General features: G+C 39.4%; 1 protein-coding gene and 1 long non-coding RNA gene across 2 annotated transcripts in view; one reads left to right on the forward strand and one right to left on the reverse strand.

Moving 5' to 3' along the window:
• LOC307200864 overlaps window positions 1–27,939 on the reverse strand; it is a 345,619-nt gene that overhangs the window by 258,315 nt on the left and 59,365 nt on the right. The window lies entirely within an intron of this gene.
• Window positions 109–27,905, forward strand: PPP4R3A (protein phosphatase 4 regulatory subunit 3A). Its single transcript, XM_079948253.1, has 15 exons — window positions 109–1,054; window positions 5,453–5,508; window positions 7,034–7,132; window positions 8,439–9,056; window positions 12,175–12,252; window positions 12,335–12,451; window positions 13,069–13,185; window positions 16,986–17,117; window positions 17,219–17,321; window positions 18,389–18,547; window positions 19,875–20,044; window positions 22,661–22,803; window positions 24,391–24,581; window positions 25,544–25,770; window positions 27,053–27,905. Exons 1-15 carry the CDS (start codon window positions 913–915, stop codon window positions 27,149–27,151), a joined length of 2,451 nt encoding a protein of 816 aa, XP_079804379.1. The 5' UTR covers window positions 109–912; the 3' UTR covers window positions 27,152–27,905.

A 27,939-nucleotide genomic window follows, 5' to 3' on the forward strand; every position in this document is an offset into this window, starting at 1 on the left:
CCTGGCCCCGCTTCCTCTCCCCGCCCACGCCCAGGGAGGCAGGCAGCGAGGCAGCAGCAGCAGCAGCAGCGCCGTCCCCCCGCCGCCGCCGCCGGCTTAGGCCGCGGCCTCCTCTGCGAAGAAGGGGCGGCTCCGTCTCGGTCCCCTAGTCTGGCCGAAAGAAGGGGCTTCGGGCCTGGGAGCTCCGCGCACAATAGAGCCGGGCAGAGGGCGAACCGGTCCGCTCTGCCCGTCGTTTCCCCCCTGCTTTCGCCTTCCGCTCCCCCCTAAAGACGTCTCCCCGATCTATCCTTACGGGTTTCCCTTCCCGCCGCTCCCGTGGCACTTTTCGGTTTGTTTTTTATTGGGGGGGGGGCTGTCAGTTGCGCTTAGCTGACCCCCCCGCTTACCTTTCCTGTCACCACTGATCCGCCCGCTTTTTCTCCTCCCGCTGCTCTGTCACTTGCGCCTCCGATCTGCGCCCCGCTCCTCCACTTCTTCATGCCAGCCTGCCTTATTGGCACACCCGGTTAATTTCTGCGCCTTTAGTCACCTGTGTTATTCGGGACCCTTTTCACACCCTTCTTTTAAGACCCTCCTCGTCCTTCTGTTTCCCCCTCTCAACTCTGCCATTGTTACTTCCTGTTATCTCGCATCCTGCAAGGCAGTGCTGCTGCTTCACTGAAGAAGTTCTGTGTCCCCCTAAGACTTGCTTCCCTTCCCTCCTTCCCTCCCCCCCCCACTTTTGCTTTGGCCCCCTTTTGGGGGTGATGCAGCAGCTACTCTAGCAGTTGCCACAAAGAGGACTGTTGTGGGACACCGTCTGAGACTTTTCATTCTCTTTCCTGCTCCCCTTCACTGAGGGGGGCAAAGCCCCCCCCCACATCAGCTCAGTCAACTATTGTAGTCCCCTGTGGTGTGACAAGAGGCAGGATGACTGATACCCGGAGAAGGGTGAAGGTTTATACACTGAATGAAGATAGACAGTGGGACGACCGAGGCACTGGACATGTGTCCTCTGGCTATGTGGAAAGGCTGAAGGGCATGTCCCTGCTAGTCAGGGCAGAGAGCGATGGTAAGTTTGGCTGAATGTGTGAACATGTGCACACCAAAAGTATTAATCCCTGTGTTCATCTTAGTAAGGTGGGAGGTGGTAATCATATCTTGGAATTGAATTTCAAGTGTTGGGTGATGTATATGGGAGTCTGAAACCAGGTAAGTATAAATCAACATATGTTGGCTATCATGACAGATGATTCCCAACAATGTGCTGTTGTTAAGTACATAACAGTTGTTGCAATATTCTGCTGTGGAATATTTGGAACAATAGACTTTGGCCATTGTGCCTAGATAAAAATTAAGTACTGATTGGCGTATTTTGCTCCTAAAATCTTAGGATGGAAGATAATTACAAAAATTGCATTAATTTTAATGAATGTATATGCTGTCCTATAATCCTTGTTCTCTCAGCAAGTGTGTGGAAAGATACTGACTTCTAATTCCTGCTTTCCATAAGAACCCATTATCTCCTTACATTCTAGAGAGAATCCATAGTTCATGTTTGTCAAACCCATGAACTATATAGATTGTCAAAATTATAAGTTGAAAAACACACTTACTTTTTTAACATGATTGCTGTGGTGAGATTCTTTGTGAAAGCATATGAATAATTTCTTTATGATAAATTAAGCTTCAGGATCTGCCTTGTGTATCTGCTCAAAGTAAATAAAATGTTTTTTCCTTCAGGTTTTAGGCCAACAAAAGAAGTACAAATCAGTTGGGGAACACTTAATAGCAATTTGGAAGTTGAGTGAATCCAGTGTGTGCTGCAGTATATACAAGCGGTCTTAAATTCTATTTCATCTTTAACCACATTTTTTCCCTTCCTATTTTTGTTTTGTTTTTAGCTTGATAGTGGCCCTTTTAGGTTGGTGCCGAAAACCATCTTCTTTGTCTTTTGAAACTAAGTAAAAATGAAAGTAGACTAGCTGGGGGGAAACCCCTAACAAATAAATGGAACAGTGAGAGCAGTAAGACTTGCTGATAAGTTTGTGCATAATATTTCAGTCTTGCAGCATTATCCTTTCCATATTTACTGTTAATTCAACCCCATTGATAGTGCTGGATTAAACTTATCTGGTTAGTTCAAGGACTCCCACTAGTGCAGTGGGACTGCACCCCCCCGCCAAGCCCCCCCAAATCTGCTCTGGGGCAAATGCTTGTACTTACGGAACAATTGTACTAGCACAATGTTGAATTCTACCTGTAGACTCATACCATTAGTTACACTAAGTTTGCGTGTTAACTCAGAGAATCTTTGTGACTGATTAGAACTTAATATTCTTAGTTGATTTATCAAAAGTGTGCCTCAAATTATCTTAGTCTGGAAGTCCATTTTCCAAACTTTAGAAATGAAGTAAAATACAATTATTTTATTTCTTAATATTACTTTTAAACTTTTCAGACTTTAAAATACACGTAGGTCCCGCTTACCAAACACAATGCATTCTGTGAAATCATTGATTAGGCAAGCATTCACATAACTAGTCTATAATTTCCTATGGAAATTCTAATGTGGGATTTGTTTGCTCCCCCCCCCAATGGTTTCTTCCTGAAATGGGTGTAGCCAATCAGCAATCAGATAAGTGAATCTGTGGAGTGTATAGCAAGGTTTGGGTGTAATTATTTTCATGGGGACATGAATTTTCAGATAGTGAGCATGCAGATAGTAGGGGCAGTGTGTAAAATAATGTCAGTGAAATGTAAACATTTATATGGATATTGTGGAAGTTTTACTGATTGTACACAAGCCATGCTTCGTGATCTGCAAGCTGAACCTAGTCCAGTTGCATCTCAGATGATGAGCTGTTTTGTTGTCTTAGACAAGCAGCAGAAACAGGAAACTTACCATGCCACTAGCAGGCAGCAATATATGGCTGATGGGCTGAGTTTGGTGGGGTATGTCACAAATTTTGCCCCTACACAGCAAGGGGGAAAAAAGGAAAAAAAGTCGGAAAAACTCGCAAGACATTTTCGTCTTGCGAAGCAGACCCATAGGAAATTCGTTTTGCGAAGCACCTCCAAAACGGAAAACCCTTTCGTCTAGCGGGTTTTTCATCTTGCAAGGCATTCGTCTTGCGGGGCACCACTGTATATGCTTTGACATTGACTTGAATGATATATTGTCAAGGGAGTTTAAAATGTACACCCCAAATAAGGCTTTCTTCTAAGCAAAAATGGCCAACATATGTGGGCAACTTGATTCTCTGGGAAGCCAGAAATATCTCATTTCTCCTCTGCAGCACACACATATTTCTGGCTGCATGATAAAACGAATGAAAGGAAAGCCTATTTTTAATTGCATTTTTCCTTCCTTTATTATTATTATATATTTATTTATACACCACATTGGCAAGGACTCACTTACTGTCACACTTTTTCCACCTACTGTATAGTCATTTTCCTGTGCAAATCTGTGCATGTCTACACAGAAGTTTACTGAGTTCATTGGGGCTTACTCCCATGTAAGTGGGTATAGGCTTGTAACCTGTGAATATTGCAAATATCTCTCTTAAACTACTGTACAGTATATGAGGTAGATTTAGTGGCAGTTATACACTGTTGGGCAAATAACCTATATCCTGTCTGTTTTTCAACCCACCCTGTTTCTTATGTTAAAAGAAGAGGACAAACATGTTTTTAACATTAGTCCATATTATTCCCTGGTGAAATCTTTCCATGCCCTTAAATCAATTTTATTGAACACCTGTTATCTCAGTGAACTAAGGCAACAGCCACAACTAAACACAATATATTTGGTAATAGTGTTAATCATTTAACCATTAACTTAGTAACTGAAAAGTAGACTCCTACTAACTGAAATTTGTGGAAGAGATGAGTTTAAAAGGTAACTTTCAGGTACCTGTTCCATTTGTTCAGTCAGTTAACTCTAGGAGATTATTCTCTGCACTCTCCTGGGATGATAAACAAGAGACTTGGTCTATGCAGGGAACAAAAACTAGGCACTGTATCTTTCTTTCTTTTTTAACTATTTCAGGCATTTAAGAAGTGTTGAATCATCAGCTGTTTTTACATTTTAATGGTACTGCTTCTCTCTCCCCCCCCCCCCCGGCAGTAATAACTCAGTATTTGAACTGTAAACTTTTTCTACCCTTCAGATGTGTCCTCAGAAGTAGGTTTCCTTTGGCTTCAGCCATACACTACTTCTTCCTAGTTGCTGAATGTTTGAATTCGTTACTTTTAACCTATTGCCATGATTACTTATAGATCTGTACTTACAGGTAATACAGAACCTTAATGCAACAGTTTGTTTCTCCTACTGCTATTGATGTAGTTCATATATAATACAAAGCCAAACTATGGCTTTTTGTAATGCATGAACATGCAGGTTTCTGATGAATAAATCACAACTGCTTTGCTCTTCCCCTGGTCCTGGTGCCGCTGCTGCACTGCTATGAGCAAAGCCATGGTTTGACATGTAAACCAAAACTTGGTTACAGCTTCTGGTTTCTCTGGAGTGAGAGAAATCCTGAGCCTGTGTGCTGATGATACACTAACCCAAACTATGACTTAGCTCACATAAGTGCAGATGCAAAGTGTTTGTACTAAGCCATGGATTGGCTTCACATTGCATGCAAACTGATTTGGATTTTTGGATTTCTGTGTTCACATTGTCTAACTAGACCAGAACAAATCTAAATCAGTGTCTTCAGCTGGGCTGGGGGAGGGCCGAATCTGTATTTCATCACAAAAATTCTGGAAGCTTGATAATGGCACCTAGAAATTTGAAATTGTTCAGCCTATAGAAAATAGAAATACTTACCAGCCCTAGAGTCCAGTACAAAAGTGGAGTGTAATATATGCAGGACCTTTTAGGAAGGTTGCAATAGCTAGCTTTGCTTTATTTCTGTAAAAGTGGTTAGTTGGCTACCACTCTTTCATAGTATAGCAAACTTTCTATTACCCATCTTGAAAGGTTTTACAGAAGACATGATTTGTATGGTTTATGCCTGTTTCCTTTCCAGAATGTTTTAATACCTTGAAACCTTCTTTGAGGGAGAGGAAGTGTGTTTTGATATTAACCTAGGAAAGTTTGCTTTGCACAGTTGAGTCTTAGAAAAATCAATATAACACTAACTAACTGCTTTTAATTAAAATTATATATTACAGGATTTCAGTGCTTGATAATCATTAGAACGGCCTTCACCAACTGGTGTCCTTCTCATTTTTTGGGATGTATGCACTGATAGGAGTTGTAGTTCAAAAGATCTGCAGGACACCAGGATGGCGAAGGTTGCTTTAGAGAACTGTTTGCAGAATCAGTAACCATTTCTTCACAGGAATAGTTGTGTATAACTGGTGAATGATTATTTTCAGTTTGCTTTGTATAGATCATATAAATGCTGCTTTATTTCTAGGGGAGGAAATAAAACACTTTCCCCCTTCTTTTTAGGTTCTCTTCTTCTGGAGTCCAAAATCAATCCTAATACTGCTTACCAGAAGCAACAGGTAACAATTTAGTCAGCTATCTTTCCCAGCGTAGGAAATGTTTGGTGGAAATATGACAGTTGGGTCTGCCAATTTCAAGGTGCTTTCAGGCTGTCCTGGCTTGGGTTATGAACTGTTGCTGTGACCCAGAAGTTATCTGTTGATGCTTCACTAGCAACAATGTAACAGTAACATGGTAATTGTTTGTGTCTCCAGCTTAATCTAACAGTTCAGTTACCATAGAACCTTTTGATGTATGGCACTTTTCCAGAATTCCTTATATCATTCCTCTGTACAATAGTCTTGTGAGTTAGGTACTCTTGAGTGTAATGAATACAGTGAAGTCTAGCGAACTTCACATTAAACTTAACAGATCAGCTAACACAATAAAAAAGCTGCACCCAAAAAGTTGTCAGGAGATTTTTGGACTGATTGACAAACCAAATAGTAACCAATTGCTTGGATAAATTGTGATTCACCAATGGGTTCTTAGGGAACACCTATTGCAGGACCATCCATACCAAATTACTAGTAGATCACCAATGTAACACTGTCTTTTAAGTAGCATCCAAGGAACTGTATGCTTCTCAGTCAGATTACCCAAGTAAGGCTGCAGTCAGAATAATGTATACTCAGAAGTAAGTCCCATAGAAATCAGTGGGGCTTGTTGCCAGGCTAGTAGGATTGCAATTGCAGTCTCAGCTAGTAGACAGTGTAGGGCAGTCCTGTAAATATAAAAATTTTGTGGATTTTCAAAAAATGTGCAGCAAAGGGCCTTGTGAAAAGTTCATTAAGAACATAGCAGTCATTTATTAGTCTCTGTGATCTTATGGGTTGGTGACTGATTAAAAAACAGGAAATAACATATGAATGAATGAATGCTGTAGGGAAAAAAGCAAATGGAGATAATAGGAAAAGAGTGGAAAACTAAACAACAAATAATGCCATTACCAAAGTTGATGTTGTGTATATTTGAAATGTGTGCATGCAGTTCAAAACCCTTGGGAAATTGTTAAAAGGAAGCATAAAGGCTGCTAAAATTATCAGATGGATGAATTATTTTATGAAGAGAGTCTAAAATACAATACAGATGGGAGTGTGGTTATTGGTGATAAAAAGTGAATAAAAAAATATTATTTATGAAAGCTGGCTTTTAATCAAAATGAGAATGTAGCAGATGTGACAACCATAATTTCATGCAAAGCATGACATAACACAATGTTGCCCTATAAAATTCATCTACTTGCCAAACTATACATGATGTTTTAGATCCAGCAGCCATAGTTTGCTCAGTGGATCAGTATCTCATATGCTAAAAACACCTCCAGCGTGCCGTGCATGTGACTTTCTTTGCACTGACTTGGTATCCATTGACAATCCAATATGGGAATTTTTAGTTTGTGTTTTTTGTTGTATTAAGAGTAATATGCAAGTGAAACACTTTGCTTTTTTATCTCAAACGTTATTGGATCAAATAATTCATCTTTAGAAAATGTTCTGTAATGTTAAATATAGCTTAACTAAACACAACTCTTAACTTTTAAAGGACACACTGATTGTGTGGTCTGAAGCAGAGAACTATGATCTGGCACTTAGCTTTCAAGAAAAAGCTGGATGTGATGAAATATGGGAAAAAATATGTCAGGTAAGTTTTCCCTCTCAAATATTTAAATATTTGTTCCATTTGCAATATTAAGTGAATATTTCCTTCACCATTTCCTTCAGAAGCATCCAGATTATTTAAAACCTGAAATGTGTGTAGTGCATATTCAGACTTCCATTCAAACTAACAAATGGGCTAACTAAACAAGAGGGCCAAATACCTACAACTCCTGATTGTCAGCAACTATGAAAACGAAAATATTTCACTGCTGTAGAACACTGGGAAATCAAAAATTACCGTAAACCTTGCCATGAGGAAGGTAGTAAGATAGCAATAGCAAAAGTAGAATTAAATTGGTGCCTTTGCACTTTAACAGATGGGTTTTTCATCAAGTGGATAATACCATTAATAGAAGAGGAGATTTTTCCCTGTTCCCCTTTCCCTCTGCAGCCCCCAAAAGTAATCTCCAGAGAGTTGGGGGACCCTCCAAAACAGCATGGAAGGTGCTCTGAAAGGCTGTGTGAAAAAGGGGAAAACTGAAAACTATCATTTCCATTAGCAGAGACATCTGCTGATCAAAAGTCCTTTTGCAAGCACAAGAGCATTTCATTGTTTTTATTTGTTATATTTCTCTCCTACCCTTCCTCCCAAAGGAGCTTGAGTTGAATTCTACCCATATAGTTAATTTGGAGTAGCAAGAGTATTTGTACATAAGTATGGAGGGCAGGATTGGCAAGATGGCCCAGTTTAATTCATAACAATAGCCCTGACCAGAGTGTGGATAACTAGGTGGCAGTTGCCCAGTTGCTGTTTGCATTTTATTTTAATGTGCTGCCCTTCATCAAGAGAGATTCTTGGGTGGTTTATAAAAATTGATGCTAATACATTCAAATAGAAAAACCAAATATTAGTAGGCAAGCATTAGCTAGGTAGGAACAGTCTTCTAAAATATTCAGGCTCATTCTATAGTGTTGGTTAGAGGCTGAACTTAGTATTGTGAAGCAAAAAAGCTCACTTCAGTTTTTAGTCTAAGATAACAATATCTGAAGACAAACCTGGTGCTGCTTGCATTGTGATGCTTAGCTGCCGTGGTGTGGACTTTTCTGAAACTAGAACTTTCACCCACCTGGTTGGTTCATGTATATTTTTTTCCAATACCTGATATTCAAGGTTTAATATTTGGTTTTACCCATTTCCACTGGATTGGGTACAGTTCCCTTTTCTCTGCGATATTGTTTAAGATAAATTTATGGTAATAGTGCTTGGATTGTCTGCATCTCTATATAGCTGTAGGCATCTGGCTGTGAAAGCTGAAGAGGTCCCCTTTGGTTTTCTCTCACTTTAATAGGTTCAAGGGAAAGACCCTTCAGTGGACATTACTCAGGATCTGGTGGATGAATCTGAAGAGGAACGCTTTGATGATATGTCATCCCCAGGTCTAGAGTTGCCATCTTGTGAATTAAGTCGACTAGAAGAAATTGCAGAACTTGTGGCATCTTCGCTACCTTCTCCATTGCGGCGAGAAAAACTTGCTCTAGCGCTGGAAAATGAGGGCTACATTAAAAAGCTCTTAGAAATTTTTCATGTGTGTGAGGACTTGGAAAACATTGAAGGACTACACCATTTGTATGAAATTATTAAGGGAATCTTCCTTTTGAATAGAACTGCACTTTTTGAAGTAATGTTTTCTGAAGAATGTATAATGGATGTAATTGGATGCCTAGAATATGATCCTTCTTTATCACAGTCGCGGAAACACAGGGAATTTCTGACAAAAACTGCAAAATTTAAAGAAGTTATTCCAATATCTGATCCAGAATTGAAACAAAAAATACATCAGACGTACAGAGTACAGTATATTCAAGATATGGTTCTACCTACTCCTTCGGTGTTTGAGGAAAACATGTTATCAACTCTTCATTCATTCATCTTTTTTAATAAAGTAGAAATAGTTGGTATGTTACAGGTAAGTCAGGAATTATTTTCTTTAATCTTGGATGTTGTGCAGATTGAATGTTGTTTCTATCTAGATTTCCTTGTTTGGAGCCTGCTGGCAAACCTGGGGCATTTCCTGTGCCTGGAAGATGCAGTCTGGGATACTGGGTCTTACAGTTTGGCTCCTGTTAATTGGTTTAATTAAAAACTCAAACACTGGATTTTTAATGAATTTTGAGTAACTTCTAAACTCTTGAACATAGTGATGTAAAATTTTGCCGGTAATTTATCAAATTGCACCTCTGCATTCCCTGTGAATATCATGCAAATACTTAGCGCTAAAAGGCCAGTGGAAGGAAACAGAAACTAGCACAAACCTGCTATGACCTAGTTGTCTGAAAAGTGACAGAATCCATCCTCTTAGAAGGGGCTCCCATTCCTGCAAATTTGATTCAGTTCTGTTTGAATATGTTAAGATACAAATGCATTGTGATTTTTCCCAATGGGTAATACAGTAAAGTAAATCTTTGTTTACAAAATAAAGGAACCCTAAAAAGTAGGAATGAAAGAAAACATTGCATGCCCACAAACCAAAATGAATCCAAACTTTTTTTGTTTTCTGCAGAGCCTTGGTGTTTGTTAATTATATGGTTTCAGGGGATGTTGAGAACTGCAGAGGCCCAAGAAGCTGAAGGGAAACAATTTCTGTTTTAAAATGAATTGTAACTTTTAATAGATACCGTTTCATAGCGCCGAAACTGCTGTAGTATGTAGTGAAGTCAGGTGTTCTTGATATGCCAGGAAAGCCCAAATTACACATCAGAAATTACATCATACTGTACTGCTTTGTTGGTCAGTGCTAAGCTAGACAATTTCTGATCTATTGTGGGGGTTGGGGTTGGGGGGGGAAGCATTGTGTATGCTTTGAATACTTTAGGTTTTGAGTTTTTTGGGTTTGCAAAGGGCACTGTAATTGGGGGACGGGGAGAGTACACCTAATGGGTAAAATGAATGGATGCCACATGTGAATATTTAGGAATTAAAAGCTGTAACCCATGAACATTAGAGTCTTTTAATACTGGATTACAAGACACTACCATATGATAAATTTGCTCTTGTGTGAAAACTCAGTGATTCTGTGGTTCTGTTGCTTTTTTATTATTAGCTTGGGTAAAGTTGGAGATAATGAGCTAATCATATTTACTGAAATTAGCAAATATTTCAAAGAATAGGAGAAATATTTCAGGTAATAAAATGCAGTTTAAGGCCTGATGTAAAGTTTTGTGCATGAGAAAGAAGAGTTAAAATGCTACGGCTATAGTGCATAACAAACTAAACTTTTTAAAGAGTTGCTAATATAACTTTAAATATCAGGGGCCAGATTTGGACAATTTTGACTATATTAACAGGAACATTAATGCTTATGCATTGTACAACTCGGGAGTCAGTAAGACTGCATTTGACATAGTACAAATTTTGTGTGCTCATTTCAAGTGGAAGTATGCAAAGGTAAATATAGAAGGCAGCTTTTATTGTGAAAACATTAAGATGCTAAGTATAGCTGTCCTACAGAAGTAGAGAGGTTTGGAAGAAATGTTTTAACTTTTGCGAACAGAAAAAGAAGAGTAGAAGCGAGCACTGTTCGTAGGATGCTCCTGCTTTAGGTAGTGGAAGACGTGATTGTTGCTGGTTGCTTTTTCACCCTGCAGCCTCCCTGAAAACTGTTCCAGAGGGTTGAGGACCCTTCAGAAGAGCATAGGTGGTGACATGGGCCTGGAAAGGGAATTGCCTCCTACTTTCTTAAATGGAGAATCTCCATTCACTCTCAGTCATGGGAGCCTACACAGAAGGGAAACTCTGAATCCAACCCAATTAACTGATAATCATATTTTTTATCATAACTACATGGTGCACATGAAACACTCCTAATCATGTACTATTTGGGAGCTGGCTTTTGATGATCTGAGCTAAGCTTCTGAGTAGTAATAAATTTTAAGTATGCTTTTCATAGGTACATTTTTAAAATATTGATATACATCTAGCCTTGGGAATGGGCTAGAGGTATATGAAGCCTTATTTATTTATTTGGTAATAAGTTGCAATTCAGCAGCTTCTCTTTCCAGTCTGTTTCTGAAATTCCTTTGTAATAGAACAGCTACTTTGAGATCTTGTATAGAATGTCCATTCTATACAATTCTATACAATGTCCATTCTGACATTCTATACAAGATCTCAAAGTAGCTGTTCTATTACAAAGGAATTTCAGAAATAGACTGGAAAGAGAAGCTGCTGAATTGCAACTTATTACCAAACTTAAAACCATGGAGAGACCTGGTCTGAACAAAGACATTGGATTCTTATCTCATTATACATGACAAAGCCATTTTTCACCTTCTCACCCCTTGCTTTTTCCTGTAAGACCTATTGCAGTCGTTAAGAGTCGTCAGCAGGCTCATCACAGCTATCTGCCAATCACCCAATCCCACCACCCTTCTGAGTAATACCCCTCCCCACCTTCTCACTATATAGAAGGGTCTGGTGACTTCTGTTTCAGTGTATCTGAAGAAGTGTGCATGCACACGAAAGCTCATACCAAGAACTAACTTAGTTGGTCTTTAAGGTGCTACTGGAAGGAATTTTTTTATTTTGTTTTGACCATGGCAGACCAACACGGCTACCTATCTGTAACTATTACATAGGTTTATGTGCAAGTGGTGTACAATTTGTTAGCAGGATTGTGCAAAGAATATGAAATGATTAAGTGTATGGAGTCATTTGGGGGGGCTTTGACTTTGACTTAGGCTGTGTAAGCTCACTTGCAAAGGCTAGGAAAAATGTGGTATTAGATGGAATATATTCTGTCATTTTCTGTAGACAATGTGAATATTTGATTTCCACCATCAAGACGATTCTTTTTTATATTTTGCACAAGTAATTGGGTGAATGAAACATTTGCATCTGAAGTCAGTGGGAGTTTGCCCTTAAATCAAGTTTTGCTTTATATTATTGTTAAAGACAACGTGTACCAGTGAGGCGTAGCTTTGTCCCTTCAAATGATCTGATTTGTAACTGGTGTGTTTGGTTGGGGAATATATTATAGACCTTTAGTGTCAATTTGTATTTCTAAACATAACATTGATTTATTATAGGAAGATGAAAAGTTTTTGACAGACCTGTTTGCACAACTTACAGATGAAGCTACAGATGAGGAGAAAAGACAAGAATTGGTAGGTGATTTGAAATGAGCTTAGTGAGGCAATTGCTGCATTCTGTTTCTTGGTGAATAAAGTATTGTTTTCTGTGTTTCAGGTAAACTTTCTTAAAGAGTTTTGTGCATTTTCTCAAACATTACAACCTCAAAACAGAGATGCTTTTTTCAAAACATTGTCTAATATGGGCATTCTTCCAGCACTAGAAGTCATCCTAGTAAGTTTGCAAAGTTTACTTCTAAACTTGTATGTTCTTCATTGGGGCATTTTTGAGGAAGAATTCCATGTAGCACTGTGTCAATCATTCCATCAGGGCAAGCATTTTGCATTGCCAGAAGGGGCAGTCCCCCCCTTCTGCGTGTTATGGTGGTGGTTCTCCTGACACATCTGAGCTATTTTGTTTTGTTTTGTTTTTGGCAGGGGGGTCCACTGCACAAGCGCAAATCCTTGTATGGGCTTTCCACTGATGGGACTCATTAGCTGAATTCTTCCCATAGTCTGGCAATTAACTTTTTATGTACCATTTTGGGATACTACATTATCTAGAAAAACCATGTAGTTTTATATATATCCTCTCCTGTCATACTCCAGGTAGGGGAATGGAAGAGGGCAGCACCAAAGCATAGGCAAAGCATCAAAAACCATACTGGGCGGTTTAATCAGATACACAAAACGTGCAAGAGGTTTTGGTTTCAACCTTCCTTGGGGGCAAAGAATATTATAAAATAGACTTCTTTAGTAAGGCATTTTGTCTCAAAAGTGAGCTAATTAAAACAATGAAAAGTTTTAGACTACCTTTCTATTATAGTTACATAACTTGTTTTTTAAATGCAGGGTATGGATGATGCACAAGTGCGAAGTGCAGCTACTGATATATTCTCATATTTGGTTGAATATAACCCGTCTATGGTACGAGAATTTGTCATGCAGGAAGCTCAACAGAATGATGATGTAAGTAGGTGGCTCTTACCATTTTCAAAATTACATTTCTATTAGTAAAGTATGACAGTGAAGTATTTCAACAACTGAAGCTTGGATAGATGCTTCAGTATTCTTTTACTGATGTGTAATTGTGTTAACCCAGGCAGTTTTCTCACATATATGTTACTGGCTTCTGCAAACCACAGTTTGCACATTAGGAGACGGTCTTGGAAGTTTGTAGTCTCTTCCTTTTGCCTCTTGAGCCTAAATATCCCTCTTGCTTGCCATGTCAGCTTTTACCATGGTTCAGAGTTACCTCTGCATTGGCACTAATTACCATATATACACGAGTATAAGCCAACTTTTTCAGCACATTTTTTATGCTGAAAAAGCCCCCCTCGGCTTATACTCGAGTGAGGGTCCTTTCGGGCGGCTGCTTCCTCTTCCGCCTTTGCCACTGTTTGTGGTGGAGGAACGAACACACCGAAAGCAGCCCTTTAGGTTTGTGGTGTGGTAAAATGCCTTATACTTGAGTCAATAAATTTTCCCAGTTTTTTGTGGTAAATATGGTAATAATGATACTAAGCAAATTTCCTCTAAACCTTTATTTGCAAGTCCTGTCTTATAACCCCAGGTTTATTTGGAAATGCTAGTTGCCATTAACCATGGTTAGCATTGATACAGATATTAAATTGTCTTGTAAACATTTCTGCTCCCCCCCCCCCAAGAGAAGCTGGCAGAGGAAGAACCGCGCACCCTGGTTCTGGGAGCCTGCTTCTGGGAGCTTCTTGTGGAGAACATGTGACAGCATTGTTAAAACTACTGCACTGGCTGCCAAGGTTCAAAGTTCTTGTACTAATTTACAAAGTCCTGAACAAATTAGTTCCAGTGTATCCCAGGAATCTCTTGAACCCCTTATATCCCAGCCCAATTGCTGAGATCATCTGCAGGCATGTCGTTGGTTGTTCCCCAAGTTGGTGAGGCACATTTGACAACGATGAGAAACTGAGTCCTTAGTGTCTTCAGCCCAGTCCTTTGAATACTCTGCCATTAGAGATTTGACAGGCACTTTCTGTGCCAACTTTTAAATGCCTGGTGAAAACTATTCTGCCAATAATACAGTGGTACCTTGGTTTTCGAGTGTCTCGGAAGCCGAACCCTTCGGAACCTGAACGCTGAAAACCTGGAAGTAATTGCTTCTATTTTCAAACATGCCTCGGAAGTCAAACCATTTCTGCTGCATTTTTTTCTTTTTTCTCCATTGACTTTGCCGACCGCCCTTTGTGCTTTGGTTGTCAAACGTTTTGGAAGTCGAACGGTCTTCCGGAACGGATTATGTTTGACAGCCGAGGTACTGCTGTACATCCTTCCACAAGGGTTAATTGATATGTTTTTAACATTTTAATGGTTTTATTGTATGGTTTTTATGTTTTATTGTTGTAAACTGCTCTGATATATATTCTATGACATAGTGATATATGAATATTTTTATAAATAACTAAAAAGCAGTAAAACCTCATTCTTCATACAAGTGCAGAGGGCTGCTGGAAGAAGAGAGGAGCATCCTCTGTTTCTGTGCTTGGTGCTCTACTGCATGCACTGTGTAGAAATAGGAGGAGGAACAGAGTTCCATGTTTCTCCTCTAGCTGCCACAGTCCACATACATATAATTTCTTGTTGTATGTGGTGACCATGCAAATGATGATATGCAGAGTCTGTTTTAAAATATGGTTAAAGCCAGCAAGGGAAAGGAGATTCACTTCAGAGAACTGAGAGGAAAGTAAACCAGAGTTTTGTCCCTACTGGGCCAATGTCTGAGGACTGATTCACACTTTCCACTGATAGCCTTTATTTGGATACAGAAACCACTGTAGAGAAATCAATCTTAAGTGCATCCCTAGGTAAAACTTGTGTGGAGAAAAAAAAAAACCTGAAAATGATAGCATGAAGCAGCTCCAGGTCTGTGAATATAACTATGCACAAGTCATATACATGATTATTTTTGATAACAATATTTCTTTGGATGATATAGTTTTGTTTTTCCATTAATATATTAAATTTTTGAATATGTTTAATAGAAGTTTTTATGTTGAATTGTTTTGCTTTTTAAAAAAACCAAAACCATGCAATAAAATCTCTAAAGCACGGGTGTCAAACACAAGGCCCGTGGGCCGAATCCGGCCCGCCAGACCTCACCATGTGGCCCGTGTAGCCGCCGCCGGCTGCCAGCCTTCACCTTTTATTCTCGCTTTTTTTTTTTGACACAAGAAAGCCGCCTCTTCAGCGCATGCGCGGCAGCCTACAAGCCAGAGAACGTCTGCCCTCTAGCGGCGCCAGCCATTCTACACAGGAAACCTCCACTTTACACATAGTCCTACAGATACAACCGGCCCTTTGAGGGTGACCAAACTGCTGATGCGGCCCCCGATGAATTTGAGTTTGACACCCCTGCTCTAAAGTGATATCAGCTGAATTGAGAGATTGATATATAGTATGTTAGATCCCAGAACATATTTTTAAAACAGCAGTAGCAATTGAGTGTTTCTATAAATAGGATGCAATTTTCTTATAGTATGTAGTAAAGAGCATTTAGTAGCTAGTGATTATGCCATACCACCTCAAAATGCTGTAGCATAGTGTATGTTCAAGGATCTTCCCATAACATTCAATGATACTGCATACTATACAACCAAGGCAAAGGTTTAGGACCAAATATATAGTTACATGAAAGCAATTATTTTTATATAAGCCAACTTTTAGCAGTAGATCCTACTTTGTTGGGTTAGATGTAAAGGTGTTTTGTGTGGGTGGAAACTTCCATTTGCTCACACAAGGTGGTCCCCAGAATTCCACCAGGTTCCCCCTCCTGTTGCAGCTTCCCCAACTCATCCCTTGCTGATCCAGAAGGTCCTGTGACCTTTTGCACACCAGTTTTTAAGGGCCACTGTGGGACTGTACCTGGGAGGAAAGGTGGCAGTAAAGCTCCATAGTGCTTCTCTAGACCCAGACCCTTTTCTGTGTTAAAACTTGCAATAAATATTGTAGCTAATACTTTACCTTTTAAAAAGAGACCAAAATATGAAGGGGGGAAAATCAGTCTCTCCCACTTACTTGGTTTTCTGTATGTTTAATAGAGCTTCTGAACATGATTTTGGTTCTGCAGTTGTTCAGTGACTGTGGACCATCTTTAGTGGCACTGAGTGGTTTGATTTTCTCCATGTGCATGTCCCTCTTGCCTCCCTCACAGAGCAAGTGCTGGAGAGAAATTATTGCAGCTGTTGCTGGGAACCTTGTCCTCTCTATTCTTTGAATGGGAGAAGGCGAGGAGACTTCATGCCAGGCCAGTGATGCTCCTATTAAGAACATCCTCCTATTTTGTGCTCAGCTACAGGATGATGTAGAATATCTCTGCCTTTTTCTGGGTTGGATTCTTGGAGAAAATGCAGAGAAACTTGATGCAGTACAGCCTTCACTTGCTTCTTCATGAGTAGGCAGCATTCTGTCAGTTCCCTACTCCTCACATGGTAGTGATGCATCTATTGGAATTTGGAAAGTACATTTATATGTTAGAGTACTTGGCTAGCATCTGCATAGCTGCTTCAGGTAGGCCCAAGGATGTGTATCTATCCTGTGGGGTTGCAGACGATCCCATGTTTTTTGAAATTTTCCTCATTTCCAGAAACAGCATGAGTGGCTGCTATTATGAAAACACCCACCCACAGTTCCTGCTTAGATCCAGGCTTTTATCTAGAATTGCCTCCTGGTGTGTCTTATTTTGCATCTTAGTTGTTACTAACCAGTTCATTATTTAATTTTATTTTTTAAACCAGGATATTTTACTCATTAACCTCATCATAGAACACATGATTTGTGATACAGATCCTGAACTTGGAGGAGCAGTCCAATTGATGGGTCTATTGCGTACGTTGGTGGATCCAGAAAATATGCTAGCTACTGCCAATGTAAGCAAGTATTTATGTGCAGTCATAATATACGCCCCCAAGTTATTAAGGCACTTTGTATTATGTGCATTAGGTATAAATTTATTTATTTTTTTCTGCAGAAAACAGAAAAAACTGAATTCTTGGGGTTCTTTTACAAACATTGTATGCATGTCCTCACTGCACCACTACTGGCCAATACTACAGAGGAAAAGCCTAGCAAAGGTGAGGCAAGAAATCTTTTGTTGAGGCATCATTTTCCCTATTAAAATGCTTTGGCAAGAGTTTTTTTTCTTTAAAAGCATTATACAAATAATAAACTGAATTATGCAAATAATCTGAACAAATTTCGTAACTAGCAAAATGACAGGGTATGTGTGGACGGAGCTGCTGTTTCAGAAGGAGTGGTGTGAGGCACATTGCCCTGTTTCATCCTTATCAATAAATCCAGATCACTTACAGCTGGGGGGGGGGGGAGGACAGTTTTTATTTTCATCAAGCAGGTCTTCCAGGTGTAGCACTTCAGAGCTTCCCATAATAGTGAAAAGTCATGTACAGTGGTACCTTGGGATGCGAATGGGATCCGTTCCGGAGCCCCGTTCGCATCCTGAATGGAACGTAAGACGCGCCAGTGCACGGGTTGCGTTTTGCCGCTGCCACACATGCGTGTGATGTCCTTTTGAGCTTCTGCGTGAGCGGTGAAACCCGGAAGTAACGCGCTCCATTACTTCCGGGTTGCCGCGGAGCGCAACCCAAAAGCACTCAACCTGAAGCACGTTCAACCCGAGGTATGACACTAAAAGAGATCTGAGCTTAGTCTTGGCCCAGTCACTAAGCATAGCCCCATCCTTTGCAGTCATCCAGCACCTCCATGTGCTCCTAGCAAATGTGGTTTGAGTTTAAGGGCAGGTAGTGGAACCCTGCATGCCTGGATAGAAGGCACTTAGACTGTGTGTCTTGCTGTCCTCCATGTGTGCCTCTGGGACTGGAGTGTTCTTGTACATTTCATAAAATGCATCAAATTGAACATGCAGCTTTTACACTAATAAAAAACTAAAAGATATCAAGTAGGTGGAATAGTGTCTATTATGCAGTGATTTGTCTATGGTGCTGGAATCAATTAGTATGTTTTGCTTTATATGCCAAACAAGTGGAACAGAAAATTAAATAAGCCCAATCTGATTTCTGTTTTTGTTTATGTTGCAGAAAATAAATTGTGAGTTGTTTTATGTATCAAAAAATAAAAAAAAGTTTATTTTTATGTGATTTTTATGTTGTCTGTTTTGTTTTAGATGACTTTCAGACAGCCCAGCTATTGGCCTTGATATTAGAGTTACTAACTTTCTGTGTGGAACATCATACATACCATATAAAGAACTACATTATAAATAAGGATATCCTTCGAAGAGTGCTAGTTCTGATGTCTTCAATGCATGCCTTCTTGGCACTATGTAAGTATTTTCATAAAAATCATGGGAATTTACAAATAGTCATGTAAAACGCATAATCACAGACAGCTAATAAGAGCCGTATTTAAAATCCCAGAAACTAATTAATCAGATCCAAGTAGCATTGATACAAAGCATACTAATAGATTGTTAAGTAAATCAGTTGTGGAAACAACATTAAAAAGATCTGAAGGCCTGGCCAGGTGAAGAGATGCATATAATTAAGTATCAGGAAGCTGCCCTGCCACTACCTAGTAAAGCGTATTGCCAGAAAAGGGTATTGGCAACCAGGCAATAGTTGTCACACATTTCTGGATCCAGCGACAACTTCATAAGGCGGGGATAAACTGTCCTCCCCATTGCAATGAAGTATTATTCACTCCCTGGGCCTTTCAGTCATTTTTTTTTAGCATCAACCAGGGTTGAGGGAACAACCCTTCAAGCAGCTTGGTCACATCATCAGGTTGCAGTAATTGAAATTGATCTGACAAACTTGTCATTTGTGTGGTGCTGCTGCATGTCTCAACTAACCCAAACCATCTGAACTTTTTGTCTGGAGGATCAGCCATTGTGGTGCTTCCATTTGTTTTGGAGTGCAGCTCCTGTCAACACGGCCAATGGTCAGTGGTGATAGTCCAAAACAAGTGGAACATTGGCCTTGTTCACATATCATGGTTAGCCGAGTTAACAGACTGTACAAGTGTGCTAGCTTTTGGATAGGAGCTCACAGCTGCTTTGTTACTCTCCTGTCCTAGCACAGCAGCTAAACCAAACTTAGTGTGTCCAAACCCAGGATTGTGATTAAGGTCTCTTCTCCTTAGCCACTACCTGTAATCAAGGTTTATCCTATGGTCACAGTTCATGGTTGAGGAAGAAACACCGTCACCATGATCCTGGTTTCAAGACAACATACTATTCCAAACCTTGGCTTAACTGCTGCGCTATGCTGTGCTAAAGACTGGAGGCAGAGCAGATGTGAGCTCCTCTGCAGGAGCCCATTCATGCAGTCCTGGTAAGCCATAATAAGCATACCATAATAAGCAAACTAGAGGACTGGCTACCTCCGTTTTATGGTGTTATCTGTAACATAGTGACTTTTCTCTTTTTCGTAAAGAGTTTTATATGATACTGTGGCAGTCCTTTGTCAGTATATTCTCATCTGATTGATCTTCAGTGTTCTTGTTTCCTTTTCATCATCACATACTACTATGTAAAAGTGTTGTGAATTACTTAAGCTGTGGGTCGTTCTATTAAAGTTGGGGTACTGAGGATGTTGTTATTGGAAACCAAATGTGAAAATTGCTTTTAAATGATGATTTTTCTTCATTAGGTGCCCTGCGTTTTAAAAGAAAGATAATTGGGTTGAAGGATGAATTCTACAACCGCTATATAATGAAAAGTTTTTTGTTTGAACCGGTGGTCAAAGCATTTCTCAGCAATGGATCTCGCTATAATTTGATGAATTCTGCTATTATAGAGATGTTTGAATTTATCAGAGTGGTGAGTACCACTTTCTAGAGAAGGGTGGATGTTGACACTGCAGGTGCTGGTGTCAAAAACATTATTAACTCTGAGTATGTTGTATAGGAGGGAGTTGCAGATAAAATAAGGTAACTCCAAGTATCTTCTTGGAGAGAGAAAAAGAAAGTTTGCGGAATGTTGGAATAGGAGGCCTTTCAAGGCAGAAATATTTATTTTTTATATTGATCACCTCATTAGCGCTCTAGGTTATGTGCAATACTTCAGTTTAAAACCTAAGTGCAAATGGTGACTGTCAAATTCAACACAAAAAACCAGACCAACACAGTAAAACCTAATTCTAATGACAATCTAATCACATTAATATTCTGGAGTGCTACAACAATTTCGCAAAAGCTAAAAACAAACTACCATCAACTGTTTTTAACAACTACTGATGTTAAAAAATAATCTTTGGAATATATTTTTAAAAAATATTAAATTGGTGTTAAAAGGCCTGAGAAGGGAAAACAGTCTTTGATCAAAAAAGTCATTCATGTAGTCACCAGGCAGGCACCTGGAGTGCATTCACTAACAGAAAGAGGGCCACCAATAAGAAAGCCCTCTTTCACTCTCTTATAGCCACTTGCCACACTTAAGTTTGCTTATCTTAAGGCTTGGGTAGGTACATACTCACCCAATAGTCACATCATATTGATAGTGACAGAAGCATGAGAGATGGTGCTGCTTCTTAGGGGAAAGCATTTGTGGTCAGCCTTGTTTATAAGTAGGAGTAAGAATGTACCAATGAGGGCAATTACTGTGAGTTGGGACATTTTGAGCCATTACTTTTGATACATATATAGAAGTTGAAAAGATGGAAATCCACCTGGTTCAGAAGATTGTGTCTAGTTCCCTCAGGGCCCCAAAACAGAACTCTTCAAACAAATTACAACAACAACAACAATCTTTATTACGGTCCAGAGGCCCAACAGAACATTACAAATCAATACACAGTTCATACAGCCTACCTCCAGGTTAATCAAGCATTTTGTTTAGAATATAGGGCTCATTTGTTCTTGCAACCACCGATAAAAACTTTGCTACTGCCAACGTTCTAGCTTTTATCCGGTCTTTCAGTAGGAACCTGACATAGTGAGCCTCTGATTTTCCTGGGAAAGGCACCAGCAAGGGTAGTATCAGTTCAGCCCTGGCCTGCTCATACTTCACACAATGCAACAAAATATGATTTATGGAATTGATGTCTTGAGCACATGAGCAAAGTCTGTCCTGGTAGGGAACTCCTCTCAACCTACCATCCAGCACTGCAGAGGGGAAGACATTTAGTCTGGCTTTGGTGAAAAGCCTTCGATAGTTAGGTGCTGTCAGGTTTTTGATGTAAGATGTTAACTCAAAGACATACCCATACTGAACTCCCGCTGCCAGCGGACCACAGACTGTGTGCGATCGAGATTGCAAGTCACTGTGTGCATTGTCCCATAATCTTTGCTTTAAAACCTTTTGGGCGCCTTCATAACCCAGGTAATACAGTTTGGGGGGGGGGGAGAGACAGACCAATAGAGGTGGCTTTTTTAGCCATGGTTTTCTGCCATTTGCTGACAAATTCCTCATTGGTCAAATGTTGGTACAGACCCTTCCCTAGATTAAACACTGAAATCCAGAGCCAATGTTTTAGGGCAGACCACCACGCTCTAGCTGAAATTGGGCATTCACCAGCTTCCAACAGAAGTACGGAGTTGGGGATGCAGTTAGGTACCTGCAGCATCAAACAAATTAGATTGTAGTGCACTTCAAGAAAATAACGAGTGCCTAAGGTGCAGTACTGAGGCAGTTACTTGACTGAACACAAAGGAAAACCCATTTCTTAACTACCCAAGGATAGATGGTGGCTCACAGTGGGTCATCACTACTGAAGCACCAGGATGTTGAAGATGAAGTTTTTGGCCTGGAATGTGGTGCAAACATTTTTTAAAATTGCAAGTTAAAAAGTGTTTGCAGATTCGTTTTATAATGTTAAAAACATAGCAGTCTTCAGCATAGATAATCTGAGCAAAATTAAAATTTGCATGTTCTGGCTAATAGATATCTGGCTAGGCATACTGCTCAAAGAGTAAAGGGGTTAGACTTCAGTTAGAGTTTATTGTAACAATATGTTAGTGGCCATCTTTTGATCACAGCACCTCTTTCATGAACTGTAAAATTGTCACTTGTAATTTTCAGTTCCTGGAAGAAAAATGAGAATGGTTTTCCGAAATTTCGCTGTTGGCATATTTTCAGAACCAGCTCCTGAGTCAGGATTTTAAAAAGATTTCAAAACCGTTCAAACATTTTGTTAGACATCATAACTTTCCATCTGTTTACTATTCTTCTAAGCGCCGACAATGTGTCAGGGACTGATTAAAAACATGGTTCTTCCTAAAATTTTATATTTTGATTTGCTGCATACTTCCATTTGCTGCATTTTCTGTAATGACGGCCATGTTTACCTCATGCTGCTTAGTAGTTGTTTGGATGAAAAAATGACTAGGGAACAAACTTAGAATAATTCCCTTAAGCATTTTTAAAGAATTTTTTGTGGCTTTTCTATGCTTCTACTTTTTAACATCTTTAATTGGAAAAAATAACTTTATTTTCTAGGAAGACATAAAATCCTTAACAGCTCATGTAATTGAGAATTACTGGAAAGCACTAGAAGATGTAGATTATGTGCAGACATTCAAAGGTTTGAAATTGCGTTATGAACAACAAAGGGAAAGACAAGATAATCCCAAACTTGACAGGTTAGTGTACACCAATTGTTATTGGCTCTTTCATAAAACACTTTCCTATTGAGGACAAACTAGGGAAAAATGAACAGCACACTTTGGTTCTGTTTCTCAGATGGCTGCTTTTAGTGTCAGTTGACTGACATTTTTAAGTGAAGATCATTAAGTGAAGCTATAAGCCACTGAACTGTTGGAAGGATTCTTTAATTAAGCCATATCAGGATATACAGAGAAATATACATCTCCATACAATTGACCCAGATAATCTCTGGTGGATGACTATAACACACATGCTTATTTCCCAGTGCCAGAAAAAGACATAAAGACCTGGAACTTATTCTGTGATGCAGTACCAGGTAGGCTAAAATATTGTTCTGCCGGCTGCCAGCTTCATATTACAGGTGTACTTTGTATGCATATCCAAAGTTTGCAAATCATTTGTGAGAGTGTCTCTCATTGCCCAGATCAAGCAGTTAAGACTTACCATTTGTGGCTAAATAAATGCACCTCCAAGGTAAGAAACCCATCAGTTTGGATTCAAACTACTTGTGGGCAGAGTTCTGCCCACAAGACTCTGCCATTGGAGCAAGGGTGGGAAGTGATTTTGATTCCCCCCCCCTTCCTCCTGCAACCCCTCATGTCCCCTTCAGAATAGCCTGGGAGATGGTGCTGGGGGCTGAAGGGGGAATCTGCAAAAATCCACCACCATCCCTGCTTTCCTCCAGCAAAAGCCTCTGTTTCATCTTTATCCATTCCGCAAACAGAAACTGTCTATATACAGCTCATCAGTTGAAAGCACAAACTCTGTCTACTTTATCCCTATGAAGAAATGACTATTTCAGGCAAATTGTATTATCTCAAAATACAACTTCTTTGGAGAGGGAAACCCCAATAAAAAAGTGTGTGCATTGATTCTAGTTGTTCGGTTTATATATATATATACTCACATATACACACATGGGGAGAAACACACACTAACATTTGCATTCATTCCTTTTGGTCTTTGGATAAAAACCTTTGGCAGCCAACTCTTTTTAAAACATTCCATTTTGATAGATTTTCATCATAAAGGTACATGTAGATTCTTCATGTTGGTACATGTTGGCCGCTCCCAACACTGATTCTGTGTATTTTTGCAATTAAAAAATAAGGTGCACAATTTTTTTGTAAGTTGTCTCATTCATCTCAGTGCATCTTAGATGAGCGTCTCCCTGCAATTTTGAAGATTTTCAAACTTCAAAATGTTATACAACTTACACCTACAATATGTAGCTGGCGGTCAGAAGTGCCCTATTCTTTCATCAATCACCTGCATCAGAAAGTCATACAAGAGATGAGAAGATAAAAAGGCATGGAAACAGCATCAGGAACTAAATGAAATAATGGTTTTTTGATGTGCATGTGGCTTAGCTTAATGCTAAAGCACATCCACAGCTTGCATAGTGATTGTCCTAGTATATTAGTTTCTAAAAATATTTCTTTAGGCATTGTATCACGTAGTTGTGTGAGAGAAATGCAAAGTTTTCGGCACAAGGCTCATTTTTTATGCTCTTGCTTTAGGATTATATGTAAAATAATTTTTAAAAAAATCTTTTTTCATAGCATGCGTTCCATCTTGAGAAACCATAGATACAGGAGAGATGCAAGGACCTTGGAGGATGAGGAAGAGATGTGGTTTAACACTGATGAAGATGATATGGAAGATGGGGAGGCTGTGGTGCCACCTTCTGACAAAAGTAAAAATGATGAAGATATTATGGATCCTATAAGTAAATTTATGGAAAGAAAAAAATGTAAGTAACTGGGTGGGATTACTATATTTCAGCTTTAAATAGATTTAGCTACCATAGGGCTGTAAATGGATATTGTAAGGTTTAAATGGACATAGGGCTGTAGCTCAGTGGAAAAGCATCTGCTTTGTAAGCAGAAGCTCCCAGGTTCAATCCCCAGTATCTGCAGGTAGGGAGATAGACAATACTATTGTGTAGTATTGTATAGTGTATAGTATAGTATAGTATAGTATAGTATAGTATAGTATAGTATAGTAGACAATACTAAGCTAGATGTACTTTGTCTGATTGTATAAGGCTGCTTTCTGTGTTTCTGTTGAGGAAGCTTTTAATGCAGGGGTTGCCCTCCAGAAGTAGCTGGGCTACAACTTTTATCATTCCTGGTCATGGGCCAGTTACGGCTGATCCATCAGGGCGAATAGAACACTGCCCCACCAACCTTAACCTCCCCTTAGCCAGACCACATCTGCCTGCCTTCTTCCTTCCAAACAGTGTTGCCCTTATAGAACTCATCAGGAAGGTGGGTGGGGACAAAGGTAAAATTAGTTGGCTCTGCCTTTCCTTGGTACTAGATCCACCTACTCTTGGTCTTTCTGACTTCTATTCTACTAGTCCAATGGGCACCAGTCCCATTGGCCATCCTGACTGGGGCTGATGGGAGTTGGAGTCCAGCAATCAATGAGAACCGCAAGTTCTCCATCCCTTTAATGTATTCACAATTACTTTATACACCAAAGGCCTGTGTGTGTGTGCATGCGTGCATGCGCGCACACACACACAAGTGCATGTGTGCAGCACAACTAATGAGGCACAGAGCTGCCTCCTGCACTTTTAGACAGTAATAAATTTGTACTAAAATAAGCAGGAATGTAACATAAGTATGATAATAGTACTTTTTGTCTCCTTTAGCCTGTTGGATTTCATTGTGGAACTTTTATTAAAGCTGTATTTGTTTTAAATTACAGTTAAAGAAAGTGAAGAAAAAGAGGTCCTTCTGAAAACTAATCTTTCTGGTCGCCAGAGCCCAAGTTTCAAACTTTCTTTCTCTAGTGGTACAAAGGCTAATCTCACCAGCCAGTCATCTGCAAGTAATTTGCCAGGGTCTCCTGGGTCCCCTGGATCTCCCGGGTCCCCTGGATCTCCTGGATCAGTTTCTAAAAGCACATCTCAGATGGCAGCTATAACTACCAAGGTATTATTTTCACTTGACTCTTCTGAGAAACTCAAGGCAGCGTACATGAGGTTCTTTTTATCATTGCAACAAACCTGTGTGTAGGTTAGGCTAAGAGATGGTGACTGGGCAGTGGTCGTGACTGAGAGGAAATTGAATCGTGATCTCCACAGTCTTATTCTGACACTCTAACCACAGTGTTTCCCTTGAAGCAGACTTTACTATGACTGCTTTCTAGGATTGCAGCTTTGAAATGTGTACTTTTAAAATCCATCAAAGATGGTATGTCTTTATTTGAGAAACGCTGTGATTGCTTTGACCCACTAATATATATCTATATATCTATATATATCTATATCTCTATCTATCTATCTATCTATCTATCTATCTATCTATCTATAGTGTAACATCTGATACGTGTGTTTATACTATGGTCTGCATGCATCTGTCATATATACATATACAGTGGTGCCTCGCAAGACGAAAAGAATCCGTTCCGCGAGTCTCTTCGTCTAGCGGTTTTTTCATCTTGCGAAGCAAGCCCATTGGCGGCTTAGCGGATTAGCGCTATTAGCGGCTTTTAGCGGATAAGCGGCTTAGAAAAAGGGGGGGGAGGGGAAAAAAACCGCAGGAACTCGCAAGACATTTTCGTCTTGCGAAGCAAGCCCATAGGAAATTCGTTTTGCGAAGCACCTCCAAAACGGAAAACTCTTTCGTCTTGCGAGGCATTCGTCTTGCGGGGCACCACTGTATAATGTTCTACTATCTTTTCTCTCCAGAACAGCCCATTGTATTTCTGGGAAGGGGCTATTGGGTTGTTGTTTTTATTTTTATTATGTATTTTGTTGTTTTATATCTTGATTTTATTCTGTGAATGGCCCTGAGACCCCTGGGTATAGGGTGGTATAAAATTCAATTAATAATAATAATAATAATAATAATAATAATACCCACATTATTAATCTTTGCTTGCATAGCACTGTGTGTTCCTTTGTATGTGTTAAGCCAAGTACAGCTGCTTTTAGCTGCTCATCATACCTGAGCACTGTGCCCCTTAATTGCTAACAAGAGTCATCTAAGTATGTATATTTTGGTTAAGATAAGAACCTGTTGCGCAGTATAGGAATTAATGGCCATGCATTGCATTTATGTTTTTGTCTCTGAATATTGTAAATTGTGAATTTGTATCCGTGTGTTTTACATATATATCAACTTATTGGAGTTTTAAGCAGATCATTTTAAGTCCATTTGAAGGATGAAACACTGGAATAGCTAATGTTTGTAAATCTTTTTTTCTTTTCAGGGAGGCCTAGTGGGTCTTGTAGATTATCCTGATGATGATGACGAGGATGATGAAGAAAGCATACCTTTATCACAGAAAGCAAAGCTAGAGTCCTCATAATGACAGCTCTGAAAATTAATATCGGTTGAGGGATAAACAAAGTTTCCAGAGGGGGAAAAGTTTATAATTAAAAACTATAATTTCTAATTAATTACTGTGTATAACACAGATCAACTTTTAAAACATGGATTTCTGCTAGTCAAGTGCCAATTTGAAGGAGCAGAAGAAGAGGAAATACTATGCTTTATGGAAAAGACATGCCTTTGACCTCTCCAGCTTGGACCACACATTGCCCTTTTCTCAGGGAAGGAAACGGAAAAAAATATATATGTAAAAGCCAACAGGGCAGGAGTTTTGGTAGTGGAACTCTGGATTGGCTGTTCAGTTTGTTACAATCAGAATATGCTTTCTTGGACCATGTACAAGACTTTGAAGAAAATGCTTTTTCTGCCCTAATTCTTCACTAGCTAAGAATGCCAGCAGTTTCTTTGTCTAAAGAGACCTGCCTTTGAAACCATACATTCTGAACATTTTAGTCAAGCTACAACAGGTTTTAAAGAAAAACTCATTGGGGGAGGGCTGAACATAAGTTTCCTCTTTTCTTTCTTTTTTTTAAAAAAATAATCTGTTCCCTTTTGCCCTTTAAACTGCAGATTTTTGTTTGGAGCTAAGGGATTTGTCTATCCCTTGATTAAAGATTGAATGGAATTCTAGATGTGGTCACTTTTGTGTCATATTTTTATTTTGCCCCGAGTGTATGCTTAGTTGTTGAGTATATATTTGGGACCATTAAAATTTTTTTGATGTAATATAATCTCACTGTTGTGCTGGTACCTGTTTCACATGTG

Source organism: Podarcis cretensis (genome assembly GCF_951804945.1).
Source record: "Podarcis cretensis genome assembly, chromosome: 1".
NCBI lineage: Eukaryota > Metazoa > Chordata > Lepidosauria > Squamata > Lacertidae > Podarcis > Podarcis cretensis.

Bases quoted from the DNA above. Each gene is read 5' to 3' on its own strand.
- PPP4R3A (XM_079948253.1), top strand. From the start codon at position 913: ATGACTGATACCCGGAGAAGGGTGAAGGTTTATACACTGAATGAAGAT. The intron at 7,133-8,438 runs GTAAGTTTTCCC...TCACTTTAATAG, and splicing joins TATGGGAAAAAATATGTCAG to GTTCAAGGGAAAGACCCTTC. The intron at 18,548-19,874 runs GTAAGTATTTTC...TTTCTTCATTAG, and splicing joins GCATGCCTTCTTGGCACTAT to GTGCCCTGCGTTTTAAAAGA.